Source organism: Thermobia domestica, chromosome 2 (genome assembly GCF_964235325.1).
Source record: "Thermobia domestica chromosome 2, izTheDome1.hap1.1, whole genome shotgun sequence".
Classification (NCBI taxonomy): Eukaryota; Metazoa; Arthropoda; class Insecta; order Zygentoma; family Lepismatidae; genus Thermobia; species Thermobia domestica.
The window spans coordinates 182,695,795-182,715,686 of record NC_137455.1 but is presented as its reverse complement, the minus strand read 5'-3'; the positions used below and the strand labels follow the sequence as shown (position 1 = coordinate 182,715,686).

At 36.5% G+C, this 19,892-nt stretch overlaps 1 protein-coding gene across 1 annotated transcript in view; it reads left to right on the top strand.

Annotated features, from left to right (window-relative positions):
* The window catches only part of LOC145677967 (26S proteasome regulatory subunit 6A-B-like), a 95,515-nt gene extending 75,908 nt beyond the window's left edge, over nt 1-19,607 (top strand). Inside the window, 2 exon segments of the mRNA XM_081748193.1 lie at nt 1,151-1,378; nt 19,223-19,607. Coding sequence (XP_081604319.1) covers nt 1,151-1,378; nt 19,223-19,333 — 339 coding nt within the window. The 3' untranslated portion in view covers nt 19,334-19,607.
* Nucleotides 19,608-19,892: the final 285 nt, after the last annotated feature.

Genomic DNA, 19,892 nt, shown 5'->3' with positions numbered 1-19,892 from the left:
TTTTGAATCGTCCAAATGAAGACTATAGCTTCTAGAAAAAATTATAGAAAAATAACAGATGTTGAGACTTGGTTCTATAGCTATAATGTTGAAACAAAGACCAAGTCGTCCCAATGAGTGGGAAAATCTTCGCCAAATCCCAAAAAAGCACACCACTCAATCGTTAAAATGGTGCTTATTGTTTTCTTTGATTTTTGTGGTTCATTGTGAATACAACCCATGTGGACAAACCATCAACAAAGAATTGCCTATTATTTGGAATTGATACGGCGTTTGAGGAAGAAGAGACCGGAAACTTGGAAAAATGGAATATGGATGCTGCGTCATGACAAGGCTTCTAGCCATTTTGCGCTCCTTATTAGAGCGTTTTTGGCGAACAATACGACTATAATATTCCAACCACCCCACTTGCCTGATTTGGCACTTGCAGACTTCTTTCTATTCCTTAAGTTGACTTATCATGAAAGATCGACGTTTACAGTCCGAAGAAAAGATAAAAATATTTGCTACAAGATCTCTACGCCAGGGCGCAAAATTTCTGGTCGCCATTGGCGACTAGAAATTTAGAGCTGGCGACCAATATTCAGTAGGAATGGTTTCTGCGTAAACTCAGAGGGCTGCACAGTTTCTGTTTCGCACGAAAATAATTGTCACTGAATGAGAAAATAATTGTCACTGATATGAATTATCCAAGTCAAAATTGATTATCCTGAATCGAATTGTCTGGTTATGAAATTTTATGCCCTGATGTAATCTCTTACTTTGTGGGAGAGGGGGACCTCTCATAATTTGTACATGAGAGATACTGGCGACTACCAGTTTTGGATTGACGAGTGCGTCTTACTGAAATTTTGCTCCCTGCTCTAGGCTTCCAAAAAGGTGCGTTTCAGCAGTGAAAAACGTGCTGGGCACGATGTACCGGTACGTATTAATGGTAAAAAAAAATAATAAAAAAAATAAAAATAAAACCATTTTGAAGGAGATAAATTTGAATATTCTCCACAAACGGTAAGTATCAGTACATTTAGGAAGTTCGGTTCTTTCTGAATACTCATATAACTTTTAGATTTCTAAGAATTAAAGTTAATTTTGTTTAATAATCGACTTACGACTATGCACTATAAGATACTTTTTTCTTTTTTTTAACCAGGTAATTGCAGCCACAAACAGAGAAGACATTTTGGACCCTGCGCTGCTACGTTCAGGGAGATTGGATCGGAAGATAGAGTTTCCTGCTCCTAATGAAGAAGCAAGGGCACGGATTATGCAAATACATTCACGTAAAATGAACATAAGTCCTGATGTCAATTTTGAAGAGCTTGCGCGCTGCACTGATGACTTCAATGGCGCACAATGCAAGGCTGTTTGTGTGGAGGCTGTAAGTTACATACGAGGCGCATCCAGAAAGTAACTTTCCCACGTGTCCTATAACTAAGAAACCGTACTTAGCGTGAAGCGATTACATGGACGTGAGAGACAGCATGAGCATGCGTCAGCGGAACGACCGTGTGTGAAGTGCGAGCAGTGATAAAGTTTTTGAATGCACAGGAAATACCGCCGATTGAAATTCATCGTCAGCTGTGTCAGGTCTATGGGCCTAACGCTATGAGCAAGCAGATGGTGCGTTGCTGGTGTAGACAATTTGCAGCAGGACGCCAAGATGTGCATGATGAGTCCAGTAAGCAATCCACGTTTCACCCCCTCTGATCATCCGGTCCAGAAACTCTTCTCCCTTATCGTGGTATCGTTGCAAAAATGTCAATGCTGATCCCATGCGCCCTACTTTGTGTTCTGGAGTCAGTTGCTTGGCACCCACCTGGCACACAACTTCGTGAACAACAGGCGCTCCGTTACAATGGTGTGCAATAGGAGCGGAAAATCTGCGGGAACTGACCGCTGAGTTCCGTTATTGTGAAGCGACGATTCTGTATGGTGCGTTCCCGAACAAGGTCCACAAGACCGTCTATAATGACAGTTGGCCTCCCACTACGCTCCTTATCATGCACTTTTGACGTCCTGCTGCAAACTGTCTACACTAGCAACGCACCATCTGCTTGTTCATGACCTTAGACCCATAGACCTGGCACAGCTGACGATGGATTTCAATGGGCGCTATGCCCTGTGCATTCAAAAACTTTAACACTGCTCGTATTTCACACTCGATCGTAGCTGGAATGGGAATGTTCATCTTCAACCATTGCCACGACGTTACTGAGAGCACTGGAGAAGTTTCGCTGGCGCATGCGCCATGCTAGGACCCTACTCTCTTACATACACGCAGTCACCTCGCGCAACGTAGGGTTTCTAAGCTATGGAACGCGTGGGAAAGTTACTTCCTGGATGTGCCTCGTACACAATTAGGACACTATATTTAAGGATTTTACTGTAAGTGTTTGAAGATATGATGCTTGGCCCATCTTACTTTTACTGAATTTCACTGATTGGTAACTCATGTTTTGAGCAACAAGCATGAGTTAACTTTCGCTCAAAATAATTTAATTTTAAGCCTAAAACTATACTAATTTTCACGCTTATTAGTAGGAATAGTCTATCTTAAAACGAAATGTTATTCTGGATATTTGGAGAACTGTAGATATGAAAAGTCATTTATGATTCTGAAAACATTATGAATCTTGAGAGGTAGTACTGAAATTGGTGTTTTTCATATAAGTAGACCACAATGTTATATAATTTGATATGATAATGCTAATCTTTTATGTCAACGTGTGTCTTGATGCTACGAAGGACCAGGCCCGTATTTATATATTGTGCGCCCCTGTGCTCTAAATAACTTTCTGCCCCCGCACAAACGTATGTCTCAAACAAGGAAAGAAGCCGTGATTCTGCAAAGATACCATCTCTTCTTGAAGTAGCAGTTTAGGTACCGTATTACAAGTTACAAAAGTTACAACATAATTTTAAATAGCGTAATTATCTCAATGATGATTATGATGTAGTATTGTCAGGGCCGGTTCTAGACATATCTTAATGTAAGCAAACAATATGTTGGCGCCCCCACCTTAATGATAATAAAAGATAAGAAAGTTGTAATGGACAAGAATTCCTCAAATAATGTTACAATTGCAAATTTCTTCAATATCTGTGGTCTCCCTGTGAATATTAACGAAAAGTGGCGAAATTATAACTAATTGACTGTGGATGAATACTGAACAAAGTTCTAATTTTAATAATTAATAGCATTTTTAAATTAAATAGCACAAGACACGACTAAAATATATACCTAAGATGTATTTTGACAAGTATAATTGAAACATAAATTGAAACAGAATAGAACTCATGAACTTAAGCTGTGGTTCAGATTCTAGGTTAAGCTGTAGTCCCATGTCTCATATACCCTCGCTCGGGGATGTAATGGAGCGTGTATACACGCCTAATACTATTGATTAGAAGTCTAACATTAACACAGGTTTGATTTTGACCAAAAAAAAAAGGTTTTCTCTTATATCTCATTAAGAGTATGTTTACATAGTATTTTCTAGTGATATGGTTATGATATTAGCTTAATTTCTCGTGTTCTTTGTTACTGAAAAGTTTCTGTTATAAAGATACTTTTCTGACTTTCAATTTGACAAAATCTCTTTTTATTGCATCTGTATCCATTTCATTGAGTATGTCATTTTCAATGGCCATCAAAGCTAATCCATTTAATCGTTCTTGAGATACAGTTGATCTCAAATAATTCTTTATTAATTTTAGCATAACTTGTTTAGTACACAACGAATGACAAAAGTGTGTGCCGATATTTAATTTACCTTCGACCCGTGGCGGAACTTCAAAATCAGGTTCCCCCGCAAAATGTTCTTAACCAGCCATGTAAAAATTATTTTCAAGGCCCCTTAGGCCTATAAAAAATTCAGTCCTTTCATATCTTTTTCCAACATAGACATTCGAAATCAAGCTATGGGTAACAGAATGTAATCACAAGCAGTGGCGCACCCAAGATTTAACTTTTGGGTCCGAAGATGTTTCGGAATAGCCAAAAAATGCAAATTTTGTGTATGTCCCCCTGAAATTGTGCTAATTTTCTTTAAAATTAAAAGTTCTGGAGGATCCAGATTGTCAGACCACCTCCGTCGACGCATCCATGAACACAAGTAACTAATAATCAAAACTCTACTTTGCATTAGGATTATTACCAAATGATTAAAAATATCACTGTCTGAATTTAACACGAGAGAATGGATTGATTGTTGCAGTTACAATACGACGAGCGTATGTATACGCTGCTGTGATTGGCATTGAGAGTAGGTCTACTGAAAAAAAAAAACTGTTACTTATAATCCTAAATAACCTTCGAATATAGTTACCCTTTCGATTTAAATATGTATATACTACGTAAAAACTAAATGAATTCAAACAAGGTTTAAAATACATTAAGTTTAACTTCGACAAGTTACTGAAGAGGCTGTATCCATTCCATTTTAATTTAAAAATTAAATCACTTTAGTCAAGAAAAAGAAACTTACAGGTTCAAAAATTTGTCGACTTGCAGATGCTTAGGTAACAGTAACTGGAATTAAAAACTCCCCCACCTCAACATTTGTATGATTATCACGTTCGAAGTTTTGTCCAGAAGACGAAAGAAAGTTTGCTTGCCTCTTATCTTTTTTCAAGTTTCGTAGCTTTCTTTTGCGATAAAACATTCCACTTTTTTAATAGTCGGCCATTATTATTACATGAAAAACAAAGTACTATTGAAAAGTGAAAACACATATGATTATAAATCATAATAAAACACGACTCAGGATAGAAACGAAAATGTTAACGAATGACAAATGGACTAATAAATACTAACAAAATGAGCATTAAGCAGTGGGCAGCGATTGTGAGCCAGTGATATTGGAAACTTAGGTTAAAATTTCCTTCAGAAATGATCAAAAATTCCATTTGTACTGCCCTCTTTTCTTAGTATTCGCCCCCTTCTTTGGAGCCATGGACAACAAAAGCTTAGTCATTTGAACTTCGATAATGTGTATTTCATTTACACTGACTTTTCTTAACGCTTAACTCTGGTCATTGAACCAAAGCAGTACGCGAGGACACTGTTTATGACAGGATGGAGCACCCATGAAGACATTTCTTTCTACTGCGCTAACGCCACGCAATCCATAAGCAACACATACAGTTGACTTCATTTTCTTTGTTGATTCATTCCCACTTCAAAGATACCTTTGGCAATGATATTCTCTAGCAAGGTCGCAGAAGGGTCATTGGAGAGAAATGAAGAGTTTGTTATATTGTGCACATGGTAGGATTGTAGAAATAATGCCTCAGTACTTAATATAACATCTATTGAAAAGCTAAATTTTCCTACATTTTATCTCATATTCATAAAAGGTAATAAAAGAAATTCCCGTTTTGTCTATTCTTTCGAGACAAGAAATTCTGTCTAGGGAGGGATTTCTTCAAGAGAATTTTTCTTTAGTAATTGTAACAGATTCTCTAAGAAGGAGAATATTTCTTTAAGGCCTATCGTAAATTTTAGATGTTATTCTACTTGTTCTTCTCGGAAAAATGACTACATTCAGTTCTGTTATTAACAGTGTTATTCACATCTATTTCAGTAAAAATGAATGTGATAAAAAAAAAAAAAAAAAAGCTACCTGCAGAGAAATGGGAAATTGATTGACTCAGTTGCAAGAAAGCCGTTTGACATTGTAGCTGAAACAAAGATAAAACAAACTTACTTCGGTCTAGTATAAAGACCGAATATTGTATTAATCTTTCCAGTAGTTCACCTTCAACATGCTAAAGCTCGCAGTCAGGGTCGGCTTTAGGATTTTAATTTTGGGTAGGGCCACTCCCTCTGGTATGAATACATATGCACATTTGATTGATTAATGACAATAGAAAATTACTTTTAAAGTAGTGGTTGATGCTGTTTATTAAATAATTATTTACCATTAATATAAAAGGTGGAAAATATATTTACTCTTTATTGTATTTTTTAGTGTTTATATATTCTTCAAAATTTTTGGATAGGCCCGTGCTTATCCGCTAAAACCGCCACTGCTCGCAGTACGTAAAAGATGCCACAGTTCACACCCTCAAGACAATGCAAAAGGATGCGTAAGACGGCCCTTATCTCCGATTATCTTACCTTTTGATTTGATTGAAACTACAAAAAATATAGGGTCTAAGTATTTCAATATTGATATTGATATTTTGTAATGCTGCTATTTACATTGACAATATAAATATGAAAATAGAAGTATATATGATACTATTGCATATAGTATTAGAATTATAGTATTGCATTAGTATATAAGATAAATCAGCTGATAAAGTGATGCCGAAAAAGGAGTTGTGATATAGAACATTAACATTCTTTCTTAAGAGTCGCCTTACGCATCCTCTTGCATTGTTTACTTAATATATGGCCAAACATGTCTTGAGGATGTGAGCTGTTGCACCTTTTACGTACTGCGCGATTCTTACAAGTAAACCTTACGTTTGGGTGAATCGAGTTGCTGACTGAGACACATATGAGAAAGTAGTACTAAATGTGGTCAGTATTTCAGTGAAGTTGTAGGTGCGAAGCCCCAGGGGTTTAGGAGATACAACTACCAGAACATCACATGGAAGTACAGAATAGTCTTCATACAGTTGGAGGTAAAAGCTCTGTAAGACCTCTTGTAACGACAAAAGGTGAATAACAAATATATGGGTATATATTAAGACTAGGGGGAAGTCATATAGTAAGGGTATACTTGACGACGGCCATCTTGAAATCCGCCATTTTGAATTAAGGATAAGTTTTTAAAATAGGAATAGGGTCATGTGATACATTACTTAAGGCGCAAATTTAATCAGAAGAGCAATGGTCACGTTAATTTTGAGTTACGCACAATTGGTAAAAAGTTACAGGGAAATTAAATATTGTTGCAGCATATGTATTAGTCCTTTACCCCACCTTGTACATTTTGTTTTAATGATAATAATTAAATAAAAAGCAGGTGGATAAATATTAGGTCTATGGTAAGGGTTGCCTTGATGGCGGCCATGTTCAAATCCGTCATTTTGAAGCAGGCAAAAGTTTTAAACAAAACGTATAACAGTGATACCTTATTAATAGCAAATTTTACCATAACCAACGGTATAACCGTTTTTGCTTTATCATTAACCAGCACAAAATTAAATGGATCGCTCCTTACGACTACTGCTTTGACGGAATTGTTAACGACAGATGTGTCAAGTGTAACTCGATTGCCTTTGTCAGGTGTGCTCACTGTGAGCAGAGCATTTGTGCAAGTCATGCACTCTTTTTCTGAACTACATATTGATTGTACTAATTGAGGACTTTTCTGGAAGAAAGACCCAAGTTCAATTATGACTCAATTCCTCTTTGGTCATTTTTCCTTAAATTAGCAACTTGTTTATGCGATAACAAATGCTGGTTAATGATAAAGCAAAAATGGTTATACCGTTGGATTTATGGTAAAATTTGCAATTAATAAGGTATCACTGTTATACGTTTTGTTTAAAACTTTCGTCTGCTTCAAAATGGCGGATTTGAACATGGCCGCCATCAAGGCAACTCTTACCATAGACCTAATATTTATCCACTTGCTTTTTATTTAATTATTATCATTAAAACAAAATGTACAAGGTGGGGTAAAGGACTAATATGCTGCAACAATATTTAATTTCCCTGTAACTTTTTACCAATTGTGCGTAATTCAAAATTAACGTGACCATTGTTTTTCTGATTAAATTTGCGCCTTAAATTATGTATCACATGACCCTATTCCTATTTTAAAAACTTAACCTTAATTCAAAATGGCGGATTTCAAGATGGCCGCCGTCACATATACCCTTACTATATGACTTCCTTCTAGTCCTAATATATACCCATATATTTGTTATTCACCTTTTGTCGTTACAAGAGGTCTTACAGAGCTTTTACTTTCAACTGTATGAAGACTATTCTGTACTTCCATGTGATGTTCTGGTAGCTGTATCTCCTAAACCCCTGGAGCTTCGCACCTACAACTTCACTGAAGTATTGACCACATTAGTACTACTTTCTCATATGTGTCTCAGTCAGCAACTCGATTCACCCAAACGTAAGGTTTACTTGTTAGTATGTTAGAGATGAACCACTGAAAAAGTGAATAAAATCTTGATATGAAATAATTTGATATTATACCGAATTAAGTTTATTTTATATTTCTTTCAGTTACAATGTCAAACGGCTTCCTTGCAACTGAGTCAATCAATTTTCCATTTGCCCGCAGGTATTTTTAAAAAAGCATATTCATCTTTACCAAAGTAGATGTGAATAACACTGCTGATAAAGAACTGTATCCTTGTCATTTTCCCGAAAAGAACAAGAAGAATAACACCTAAAATTTATGATACTTGAAGAAATGGTTTTTCTTCTTCCAGCCTCTGTTAGAATTACTAAACCGATTATTTCGAATGCAGAACAAAATTCAAAAGGACAAACCCAGAGGAAAATTCAGATAAAACGGGTTAAATTCAAGCGAAAGAATCATAGGCGCAGATCAATAAAATATTGATTTTTTTTTTCATTTCAACCATAATGCATCTAAGATGTTATGTGAAATTCTTCACTTTATGGAAATAACTTTTAAAAAAATGCTGAAAACCCAATAAAAGACGTAAGACTGTTATAGTAAGTATATATTTCAGATTTCGATCTTTGCTTTAAAAAAAAAAACCTTGATCACTATTTCAGAATTAACCCTTTTAGGATTTCCACTTTTCGAGGTAAATTTTAGACTTTCACTTAAACAGCTACTGATTCCTTACTATTTAGCGTAGGATCATGGTTCATACCTAGTTTTCTTTTCTTTTTTCAGGATAGACCATACTATCCACCGGTATTACTCGCTTGTCCGTATTATACACCAGAAACATGAAAATCGGTTAAAACGGGGAGATTTTTCAAAAAAGAATATGTTTCGAAATTTTGCGGCCCTCCGGCCCAGGAATGGGTTCACGTAGGAATCTGAATTTTATGAACTGTTATATACACAATACGTGTGCAAAATTTCAATTTTGGAAACTGAGGTCGGAAGAAATTTTTGAAAGTCTGAAGGTGACCCATGTTTTTCATCTCTCTATATTCTATATACATATATATATATAAATAATTCAAAAATGTACTGCGTCATTACCATTTGAACTAGAGTCATGGTTCAAACGTCATTTCCTTCAGTATAATAAGCCCATATCTATGGTACCACTCGTAGGTCCGTATCGTACATCTGAACCGGAAAAATCGGGAAAAAACGGATTTTTTTCTGAAAAACAAATCACCTCGGAACACCTGCGTCCCTCGGGCCCGGCCCGGTTTCGCGTAGCAATCTTTAAAAAAATTGAGAAATACCTAGAGGTACACACAATCCGTATGCAAAGTTTCAATCTGATATTTTGAAAACTAAAGGCGCGAAAAAGTTTTGCCTTAAGGAAAAATACAGTCACGCTCCTCCGCTCTTACTTGGCACCGAAAAGTTGACCATCTGGTTCTGAAACGCATCTGAGGTGTTCTTTCTTTCATCCTTGACTAGACCAATAAATAAAAACCCGGCTTAAATACCTGCTATAAAACCTAAATAAGCGATCAAAGACGATACTACGCCATGGTAAGTGCTTGGGGTCCCGAGCTTGATCCCAGCCCCGCCAAGTGAACTTGGTGGTGGACAAACACCGTGTTCGTGGATTTCCCATTTCCTCCCACTTTCTTCATTCCACCATTTCATTCATTCATTTCTCATCATCACCGTCTCCTTTAGCCTAGCCGGCATAAGCCTGGAACGTAAAACTCAAAGATTTCATTTTACGCCATGGTAACAAAAGTTACCAAAAATCCTAAAAGGGTTATAATAAATATGTATACATTATTCAAAATAAAAGACTGCTATATGTTACCACACAAGAACGACTTTTTAAAAATTAAATAGCATCACACCTGGCCCAGACTGGTCCATGTGGCTAGGTGGCGATTGCCGCCCAGAGAAGGGCCAAATCACTCATAAGTGTTTGCTTTCATCTTTCAGTAGTTGCCAATTTTATTAGCCAAAAAAGTCGAGCCGCGGTCAGTTATTCGAATTTTGTTTGTGTTAACTTTGAGGTAGTGTATGTCCTCACTATCTTATCGTGTTGTTAAAATTACCGTGGGATCGGGGGTTAGTGCTAACGTAACGAGTGGATTATAAATTCAGACTTCTTGAATGATCTATAGCATTGGTAAGTGAAAAATTATTAAATTCTTTGTACGTAGATGTTCCTTTTAAGCAGAGGTAAAAGTGGATCTGAAAAGGTAGGGGGACGGACGACGTCACGCCATCCCCCGTGACTATCTTTGCCAATTGTAATTTTCTTAGGAAGTAGGGGGAAGCCGGAGATTTTTTTGGAAGTGGGGTAACGGCGTCTTCGCGCGTTCCCCCTCACTTTTACCCTTGCTTTTAAGTAAAACTGTGGTTGCTGTTGAATCCGGATTCACGGCTATCATTTTGTGTTTATATACTTCATTTGCTATTACATTAAGAACTGGATATGCCCATAAATTTGGAATAAAATTACGTAAATCGAAATGAAAATTTATTGCATCACTTTCTGCTAGCAATATTTAGATTTACTTTTGGTAATTCCTTTTCTGATCATTTATAACGTCGTAGCCATAGTTGATAATTCGATAACGACCACGCTGTATGTCTGTGCACACGATTTGCGTAAATACATCCAATCTGGGTACTTGACATAGCTCGTGGACCACAAGTGTTTACTGATATTCATATCCTTACGAGAAAAATTTGTTCTGCTTGTTCCGGAGAGTATATACCCGCATAAAAATATTTCGGGCTGCGTGCAGGGGGTGCTGTTTTGTAGTTTATTTTACCTTTTGTTCACGAATACTGAAACCGCCACTGCTAGCTTTAAATTAATTTGTCGGTAGTTCTTTATCAACAAATTACAAATTTCAGCCATCCCAAGGCGAGATGAAAAAAAATGCTAATAATTACTAATTTACTTATATAAGGGGTTGTTTGACTTGATAAATTGGACAGTTTTGTACACGATCACATAACATAAGTAGTTAAGATTCACTTGGGAAGGATTTGACCTTTGACCTTTAGGCCTGGCCTGGGAAAGTTTCCTGGGGACCTAAACCGGCCGTAAACCGGCCTAAACTAGTATATTGCTATATAATCATGCTCTTGGACGCCTAAAAGCTGTAGAAACAAGATGAAACATGCCTTCTTCGTCTTCTCGTCGTGTATTGGCTAGTTATTTGAACCCCTCGCCTCTCCTCCGAAAAGCATAAGCGGAACGTATGTGATTGTGTAGATCATTCCGTTAGCAGCTATTGCAAAGGAAACACCGTCAAATTAAAGATGGCATCGTCAATGAATTTATTAGATAAGCTTAATATGCAATCAATGGTACCCTTTACAAAAATGCGCGATTTAAAGATTGGCGTACCATTTCGTATTGTAACCTGTGATATAATTACAACGATATATGATAGGAAGACATGTGTAACATTTGAAGGAGGCGAAAAAGTTATTTTACCAGGACGCTGTACTGAAAAATTGGAAGCAGATAATGGTGCATTATTAACGTATTTACAAAATGGAAATGTATGTTTAACATATAAAGGAATGAAGATTAATGTATCTGGACGTAACATGCACGATCTTGAATTTACTGAGTTGGTATATTCATCGTAAGTGTATGGTGGCATGTAGAAACAAGATGAAACATGAATTTCCCTCTTCGCCCCTCCTCTTCATGCATGCTCAGTAATCTGTATGCATAGTGCCGTTATTCTGTGTTGACCAGCTACTGGAGTAACATGTCTTTGCGTGCTTGTGCATCAACTATGGATACCAAGAAAGAGTACTTATTAAATGTGGAATATGGACTTAATTCAATGAAAACCAAATTAATTTGTATTGGACTGGATAGTGATACATTTGAGCCAATGATTCGTGTTGGTAAAGGACTTGAGTTTGGAGTGGAGTTAAATTTGGCGAAGTGGGAGAAATTTATACATTTGACCCCGTTTGTTACGGACTATTTAAATTCTCAAGTGGAAATTACATTTATAAAATCTGTTGGTCGAAAAAACGAACTGGTGGTGCGAAAATTAATGGGTGAAAAATTAGTGATGTTAGAGAAGAAAGGAACACTTCATGCTCCTCGAAACACTGTGTACTTAACTTCAAGTGATTGGATTTATTTCTTGGAAATATTACCGTGTATTGAACATGCTGTGAAAAACAGTAAAGTTTGCAGTGTTGTGCTACGTGAATATTTTGAGTTGTGTACGGATACTATTCGCAATCATGTACAATCGCAGTGTGTTATATGCAGAGGACTTGCCGGAATCCATACATGTGTAGATGAACAGAGTATTATTAACAGTATGAACATCAGTTTTCTAAGTGTATCTCTTGATAAGAACAGTGATGTGAACATTGACGGTGAAAAATTAAAATTGGAAATGAAAGTATTTTGCAAACAAAGTGTCGTATTGTACTGGTCAAGAACAATGTCGTCAACGCAACACTGACGAAACTCGACTTCCAAAACAAAATCATTTTATTATGTGATCATCCAGACTTCCAATCACAATCTATAATATTAAGTGAACAGTGATCAACGACTCTTAGTAACTTGTTGAACATGTCTTCTGGTGTTAGAATGAAGTAATCTGAGTTTCCGTATTTTGCCAACTTCTCACATGTGGGTTGGTTGCATTGTTTAACTCCTTGAAGTGAACATTTTTGCAATTCACCTGGAATTCAAGTGATAACAAATCATATCATTTAGTGTATTGCTATATACTGTTTAAGAAGTGTTATTTACTATGTTTTGGAAACTATTGTTGAACCTTTTATTCAGTGCTTTTTGTGACAATCATGTCTGCTTAAAACTCGTCGTAGAGCCCTTACCCTGTTGATCGTGTTCAATTCTTGGAAGTTAGTTACTTTATCCTGAATACGTTATTCTAGTTTGGTCTCTACTGCTTTTCAACATGTATAATTCAACTAAAAGTGTGTTCGAAGGACAGCATCAAGAAGTATCCTATAGCAGTGTTTCATCTTGTGTAAGTTACCAGTCAATTCATATGTTTAACTAGTAACTCTTCCAGCGCATTTATGTCGTCGATTTTTAAATTGTCAGTGGAGCATTTATGTATATTTTAAGCGCGCACAACTTATGAGGTAGTTCCAATGTCTGTAGTTTGTTTCTACTGTGTGCAACCATGATTTAACCTGGACTCAGTACTAGAGTGTCCACGAACTTCTTATACTTGAAGAATGCCAGCTTTCGTGTTCAGTTTTTAAAGCTTTCCTACCCCTCCAGCTGTGCTCAGCCCAGTTTTTATATGTGTGTCTAGCCACGCCTCTACATGGGATCATGTGTACAAGCTTCACCTGCTGTGCCCCGCCCTGAAAGGGAACTCTGCACCAAAATGCATATTCAGCCAAGCCTCTATATGGGTTTATTTCAACAAGCTCCACATGCTGTGCTCCGCCCTGAAGGGGAACTCTGCACCAAAATGCATGTCCAGCCAAGCCTCTACATGGGTTTATGTCGACAAGCTTCACCTGCTGTGTGCTGCCCCGTATGTAAAAGGGACTTTGCACCTGAATGCTTTCGGAGTGTTTATGTTTCCGGAGAATCAACTTTTATGGTAAAGATTATGTTTACTGGCTTCGCCTGTTGCGCACCGCCCTGTCTTCACTTGGATGTTCAGCTACATATTTACAGGAGTTTTATACTGTCGAGTTAATATTATGTATATGTCGCAATGAAGTCCACTTCGTGTGCCTATCAGAGTGTTTTCAATCAGTGCTCGTCGTCTGAGCCTTGTATCTACATAGGATTTAGTGGCTAAGTGCTAATGATGTGTTTACTTGATAATGATGTCTATTTTCCACTTGGTCTTGGACCTGCAGGCCTTGCCTGTCATATTTGTCTGTTTATCCACTTGTGTCTTTATTGGGAACAGTATCCCGATGTGGTAATATTTTACTATGAACATGCTTGCTCGTCGTAGCAGACCCTGTGATCTTCAAGCTTAGCTTTCATGCTAAGCTGAAATATGCTCTTAAACCAGCTTGCCCTTCGAAGCAAGCTTCTTGGTGTCTATGCTTAGCTTGTATCCTAAGCAGGATAAGGTGTTGTGGATTAGCATCATGATGTAGTGAAGTTTAATCTTTTAACCTAACGAAGCCCTGAAAAGTCAGCTCTTTATAGTTCACACTTAGCTCTAGTACTAATTTAATTGTTCAGCAGTGGAATGCAATGCTAATCCATCAGTAGCATATTCATAGTGTGCCCATAATTACAAAGAGAATGTCAATATCCACAGGCATTTGTCAGAATCTTTTGTTTATTCATAGCATCTTACACCTAATTGGTAAAGTTGCATTTTGTATGCTAGTGCGAAGATGCACCTCAACAGTGCTGGACTTTCTCTGCAGTCCCTGTGTCTACTGCTACTGAAAATAATCATCATCTATAACTCGCCCTCATGGAATGCCACTTCTTCTACATGGGTTTTATATAGTGTCTTTAGTGCAAGGGTGATTTACCTTCTCATTTATAACGTGTTACTAATGGAGCATCCGTGATGTGTTCTAAGTGTGTTAGTGTGTGGAATCTAGTTTCGTCTTATTCTTATGTCTTATGCCCTCTTTCTGAGTGGCTTAGATCTAGTATCAGTCTGCCATGAAATGCACCTATAATGCTACTCTGCCGCGTTAACCTAAGTGTCATTTCTCTTGATAACCAAGTGAAAAGATGTTTTACCCTGGAATATGGAAGCTTCAAGTTATTGAAAAGTTTTAGCATAAGTGTTATAATGAATTCTTACGGAAGTAAGATGTCATTTTCTTGTGTCTTTATGTAACCTGTAATCCTGGTGCAGGTAAGAGTACTCTTACTTATGTTTTCATTCTTGTTTATGGTTTTCTTTATTAATGATTTTCTATTATTAAGCGTGCACACCAGGGGTGTAGCCAAGGGGGGCCCACCGGGGCCGGGCCCCCCCAAATGGTTTCCTGGCCCCCCCAAATGACCAGCTTTTAAAACATCATAGTAAAATTATCTCGCTTCATTCATTTAAAAGTAACAAATTTTATTGAGAATTAATAATTTATTGTAAAATAGTAAGGAGAAATATTGTTTTTTTTCCATACCGATCGAAAAATAGTATAGTATCTCTTCCTTATACCGATCGAAAAATAGGATACGTTTTTTTTGTGACAGCAGATTACACAATTTACTGCGATTTATATGCTTTAATATGTATATTTTATATGCTGTAATAAGTGTTTTAAAAGAGATCGAGAATGGAAAATTTGGTGAGAATCAACCTTTTATTCAATTTGGATTTCATTGAATTATTTTATTTCTACTCAATGTAATAAAATAATTGTTTTTTTCTTTTTAGTCACGAATAATAAATATTTTTGTCAGGAAACCGTAAAAAAATTAAGTGAAATTTCAAAGAAAATCAATCTTGTGTAGATAGGTTCTGTATACAAGGTCTTAAATTTAAAGGTAACCAAGAAAAGTTTTGTTGCTTTTTCACCCACCACCTTCGAACATCGATATGTCACCTAACCTGGAAGATCAAAAATAGTCCCCATCAGCATCGACGACCTTCTGAAAACGTTCTGGAAGGCCATGGAATCCATCACGGTAGAACTTGGTGGGCCGTGAAACGAAGAAAGTATGAGGTGCATTTTGGACTTTTACTAGGGATTTGAACTGGCGTCCTCTAAGGTGATTGTTCAAAGACTGGAACAGGTGATAATCGGACGGTGCAATACCTGGAAAATATAGTGGTTGCAATATTGTTTCCCATCCAAGGCGGAAAATGGTGTCCTGAGTCATCTTAACCACGTGAGACTTAGCGTTGTCCCGTAAACGAGGATCCATTTCCAATTCAGAAGCGATGGCTCCAGAGTTTTGAGTTTTTGTTGAGCACAGGTCAACTGCTGACACTACACAGTTGCGTTGATATTCTGACCAGCTGGTAGCAGTTCCCGATGCACGATGCATCAAACACACAGAAGGACCTTCTTCTGGAACAGTGCTGGTTTCGGCTGTTTTGAAATCGGTTCATGGGATGCTAACCAATGATGATGGCGCCGTGGAGCTTCGTATAGGACACACTTTTTATCACATGTCAACGCCCTGTCCAGAAATGGCTCCAAAACAGTAAATAAACACAGGCGACTGCCGCGTTTCCTTCTGGCCCGGAGTCAAAATATGTGAGACCCATTGATCCAATTTGTAGTGCTTGACAAGTTGATGGATGTGCTGCCGAATGGTTTCTCCACACACTGAATTGTAGTCCCAGTTCCTCTTTGTACATGTGTTGGTCTTCCGGCACGTGATGTTTTCGGGTGTTTCGTCATCGTCCTTAAACTTGTTAAACCATCGCTGCAATGTTCGCGTCGTGACGACGACCTCACCAAAGGCCTGGCATATCTTCTGTCCCGCTACAGCGGCGTTTGACCTCCATTTGAACTCGTTCAGCATACATGCTATTATGACGCTCTGTGGATGTCCCATGTTCCCTCTGTCTTTACGCAAGTTCACGGTGTGTCTGAATTGCCACAACCAGGTAGTATGTTGGATATACTCACACCAACAACTGACGTTCGCCTTATCTCCACTCGCATTCAACTCACGGTGTGAGGTCCAATTGAACACAGACTTCCACGAAAAGGGACAGAACTTTCTTGGTTACCTTTATAGTTATGCACAAAGTATAGCGTTTGGTCCCGGGCAATAGTTCTTGATTAAGCATAATAAAAACTATCTTCAATATAATTTATGGATAATAATAATAATAATAATAATAATAATAATAATAATAATAATAATAATAATAATAATAATAATAATAATAATAATAATAATAATAATAAGCTAAAATGGTGTTTTTAGTTTTCCAGAAGAAAACCAAAATTTTCCTTTCTTTCAGGCCTCAAAAACACTAGCAGCAACACTTTTTTTGGCTTTGTACATTGTAGCTGGCCCCCCCCTCAAAAACGACGGGCCCCCCCTACACAAACCTGCTGGCTACACCCCTGGTGCACACTTAAGTGTTCAGTTTGATATTTCCTATTGGTGTACACTTTATTTTTATTTTGTTATTATTTTCATGCTTTTGCGCATGTCAGTATAAAGTCACAACCGACTTTTGTCTGTCTGTTAATGATTATGTGGCAAGACTCGACTTACTGCTTTTATCATAAAAGTCAAACGATTGCCATAACTTTCCTTATCTTTTATGTCAACTAACGAGTGAACTGCTGGAACTTCAGGTAATTTCACCCTTCAGTAATTCAAGCTATTAAGTTTTAGTGAAGGTGTTTTAGCAACATTGGAGTGAGAACCTGCCCACTGTAGTTCCTGAATTTTTTTAACCTGTAAACTTTAGTTTGTTTACTGTGTTTGTGCTATTGCTTAATTTTTAGTATAAATTACAAAGCAAAGTTCCTAGATCAATAAAAGGTTAACCATATTTTTATTCTTTGATATTTAATAATTTTAGATACATTCTAGGTCATATTAATCTCATCGTTTGCATGAAACCATTTCGTTTATAGTAGCAATTTGAGTTAGGAGTGTGTGAGAAAAGGGTTTCCCCGTGCCTGCTCGTATGATTAGGTGTAATACAGCCTCGCTTAGGTCAGACGTTATTCGTTCGCTTTTTCATATGTTTCGCTTTGAGTATTTACTCATTTCATTTTAATCTTTCGAGTTCCTGTGCTCGATGGTCCCCACAGGATGGCGACCTATTCTATCTCGGTACTGAGAGGGGAAGCTGTGGTATCTTAGAGCCTTGGGAAGCTCTGTGGTGCTACACACATACAGTTCTTTAATAGTCTTTTTTATATGGCCACTTGATGAGGACTCCAAAGATGGTATATATGACGATGATGCTGGAACGTAGATAGAAGTCATACTGTACAATGATGCTGCCCATACACATGCTGACGATCTTTTATTCTCTGAAATGAAAAAATTGAAAAACATAACTTAAAATTTATTTTATCTATAATCATGAACAAATGAAAAAAATATAACATGTATACAAAAACACGTTATAATAAAGAAGGAAAAATGAAAATGAAATCTTTAAGTTTTACGTCCCACGGTTATGCCGAGGTGATGATGAATAAATGAATGAAATGGTGAAGAAAGTAGGAGAAAAGTGTATCGAAGTAGTGTGCACGTCCATCAGTGTTAATATATACGGATACCCAATGGGTACCGATTTTATTAGCGGGGTATGTATTTATGATGATAGCTGCAGGTAGTGGAACATGCGTTGGTAACTCATTTGTTGCATATACGCCAATGAAATGATTTTGAAATAAAGAATTTGTTTGAAGTGCATTCAATAAATCTAGTGTAGAAGACATCATGTATAAAAATGCAGACATGTACATATATGTTGCGGTATTTAAATAATAATAATAATAATAATAATAATAATAATAATAATAATAATAATAATAATAATAATAATAATAATAATAATAATAACAATAACGTACCTTTAAAAATCCATGATGATGTTCCTCTGATGATCCACTTCTGAGGGAGATTGGATTACTTTCTGAAAACGAAATAACTTGTTTCACATTCCCTTGAAACAACATAGGCATCGAGGTGGGCTTTGTAGATATCAGCGCACCAACTACTCACCGATCTAAAGTACTCGTAATTAAATCCGAAACAAAGGCCGACATCAAAACCTAATCGCAAGGGGCATTATTGTATGATAACTTAAAGACTTGAATGATAAACAATATATAACAGTTATAAACATACAAGATGTAAGGGGAAAAGATAATAGGAAGTGTTATTAATGTTTATTACATATTATTTACAAATATGAGGATTATTTGTAATAAATCAAATATAAAGTAATTAGTTATTTTTTTGTTAAAAATATAATGTTAGCTGACAATGCCTATTAACATTTAACAGGTAATAAACTTTAATAGCAAAGCATGTTATGCTCTTCATGAATAATTTATTACATTTTAATGTAAATAATGTAATTAATTTTAACTTCACATCCCATAACAATAGGATTTTCAAACGCATGGTTTCCGTTACAATTGTAAAATGGCATTTTTGTTTTATTTGAATGGCACTAATAAGAGTTATTGTGTTTTTCACGTAACAGGGGATGATTGCTCTAAGAAGAAATGCCACAATGGTGATGCACGAAGATTTCATGGAAGGAATTCAAGAAGTGCAAGCTAAAAAGAAAGGAACCCTTTCTTTCTACGCATAACTAGAAGTGCAAGCTAAAAAGAAAGGAACCCTTTCTTTCTATGCATAACTGCATTTGCATTCCATTTGCTGATAAGATTTAAAACTGAAATAACTTCAGTCAATGGTATATTATTTATATATTTTGAGAGGTTACTGTTAAATGTTCATAGTGTTAAGGTACGTTATAAAAACAAAATGTCTTTCTTTTCATCATGAAATCTTCCTGGTACGTTTGAATTTATTTTATTTTCAATGAAGAAAATGTTCAATAAAGCAAATACTTGATAATTAAATAGTTTTGAATGAATACTTGTTACTTATACGTATGTTAATAAAATAATACATAAATAACCCTTGAGATCTGAATTCCTTTATTCTAGAAAAAAGAACAGAAACATTAGATCCGCAATCGCAAGGCGGCTTATGATTATCTGCGTGCCACTCTTGTATGTAATTAGTAAACTGAAGCAGTTTATCTCGCACATTATGTGTCAACATTTCTCTGTCATACCACTTTGAAAGCTAAAGTCAAGAATATACTGACTTATTTTTACGGTAATACGCATTATCGCAGAAAA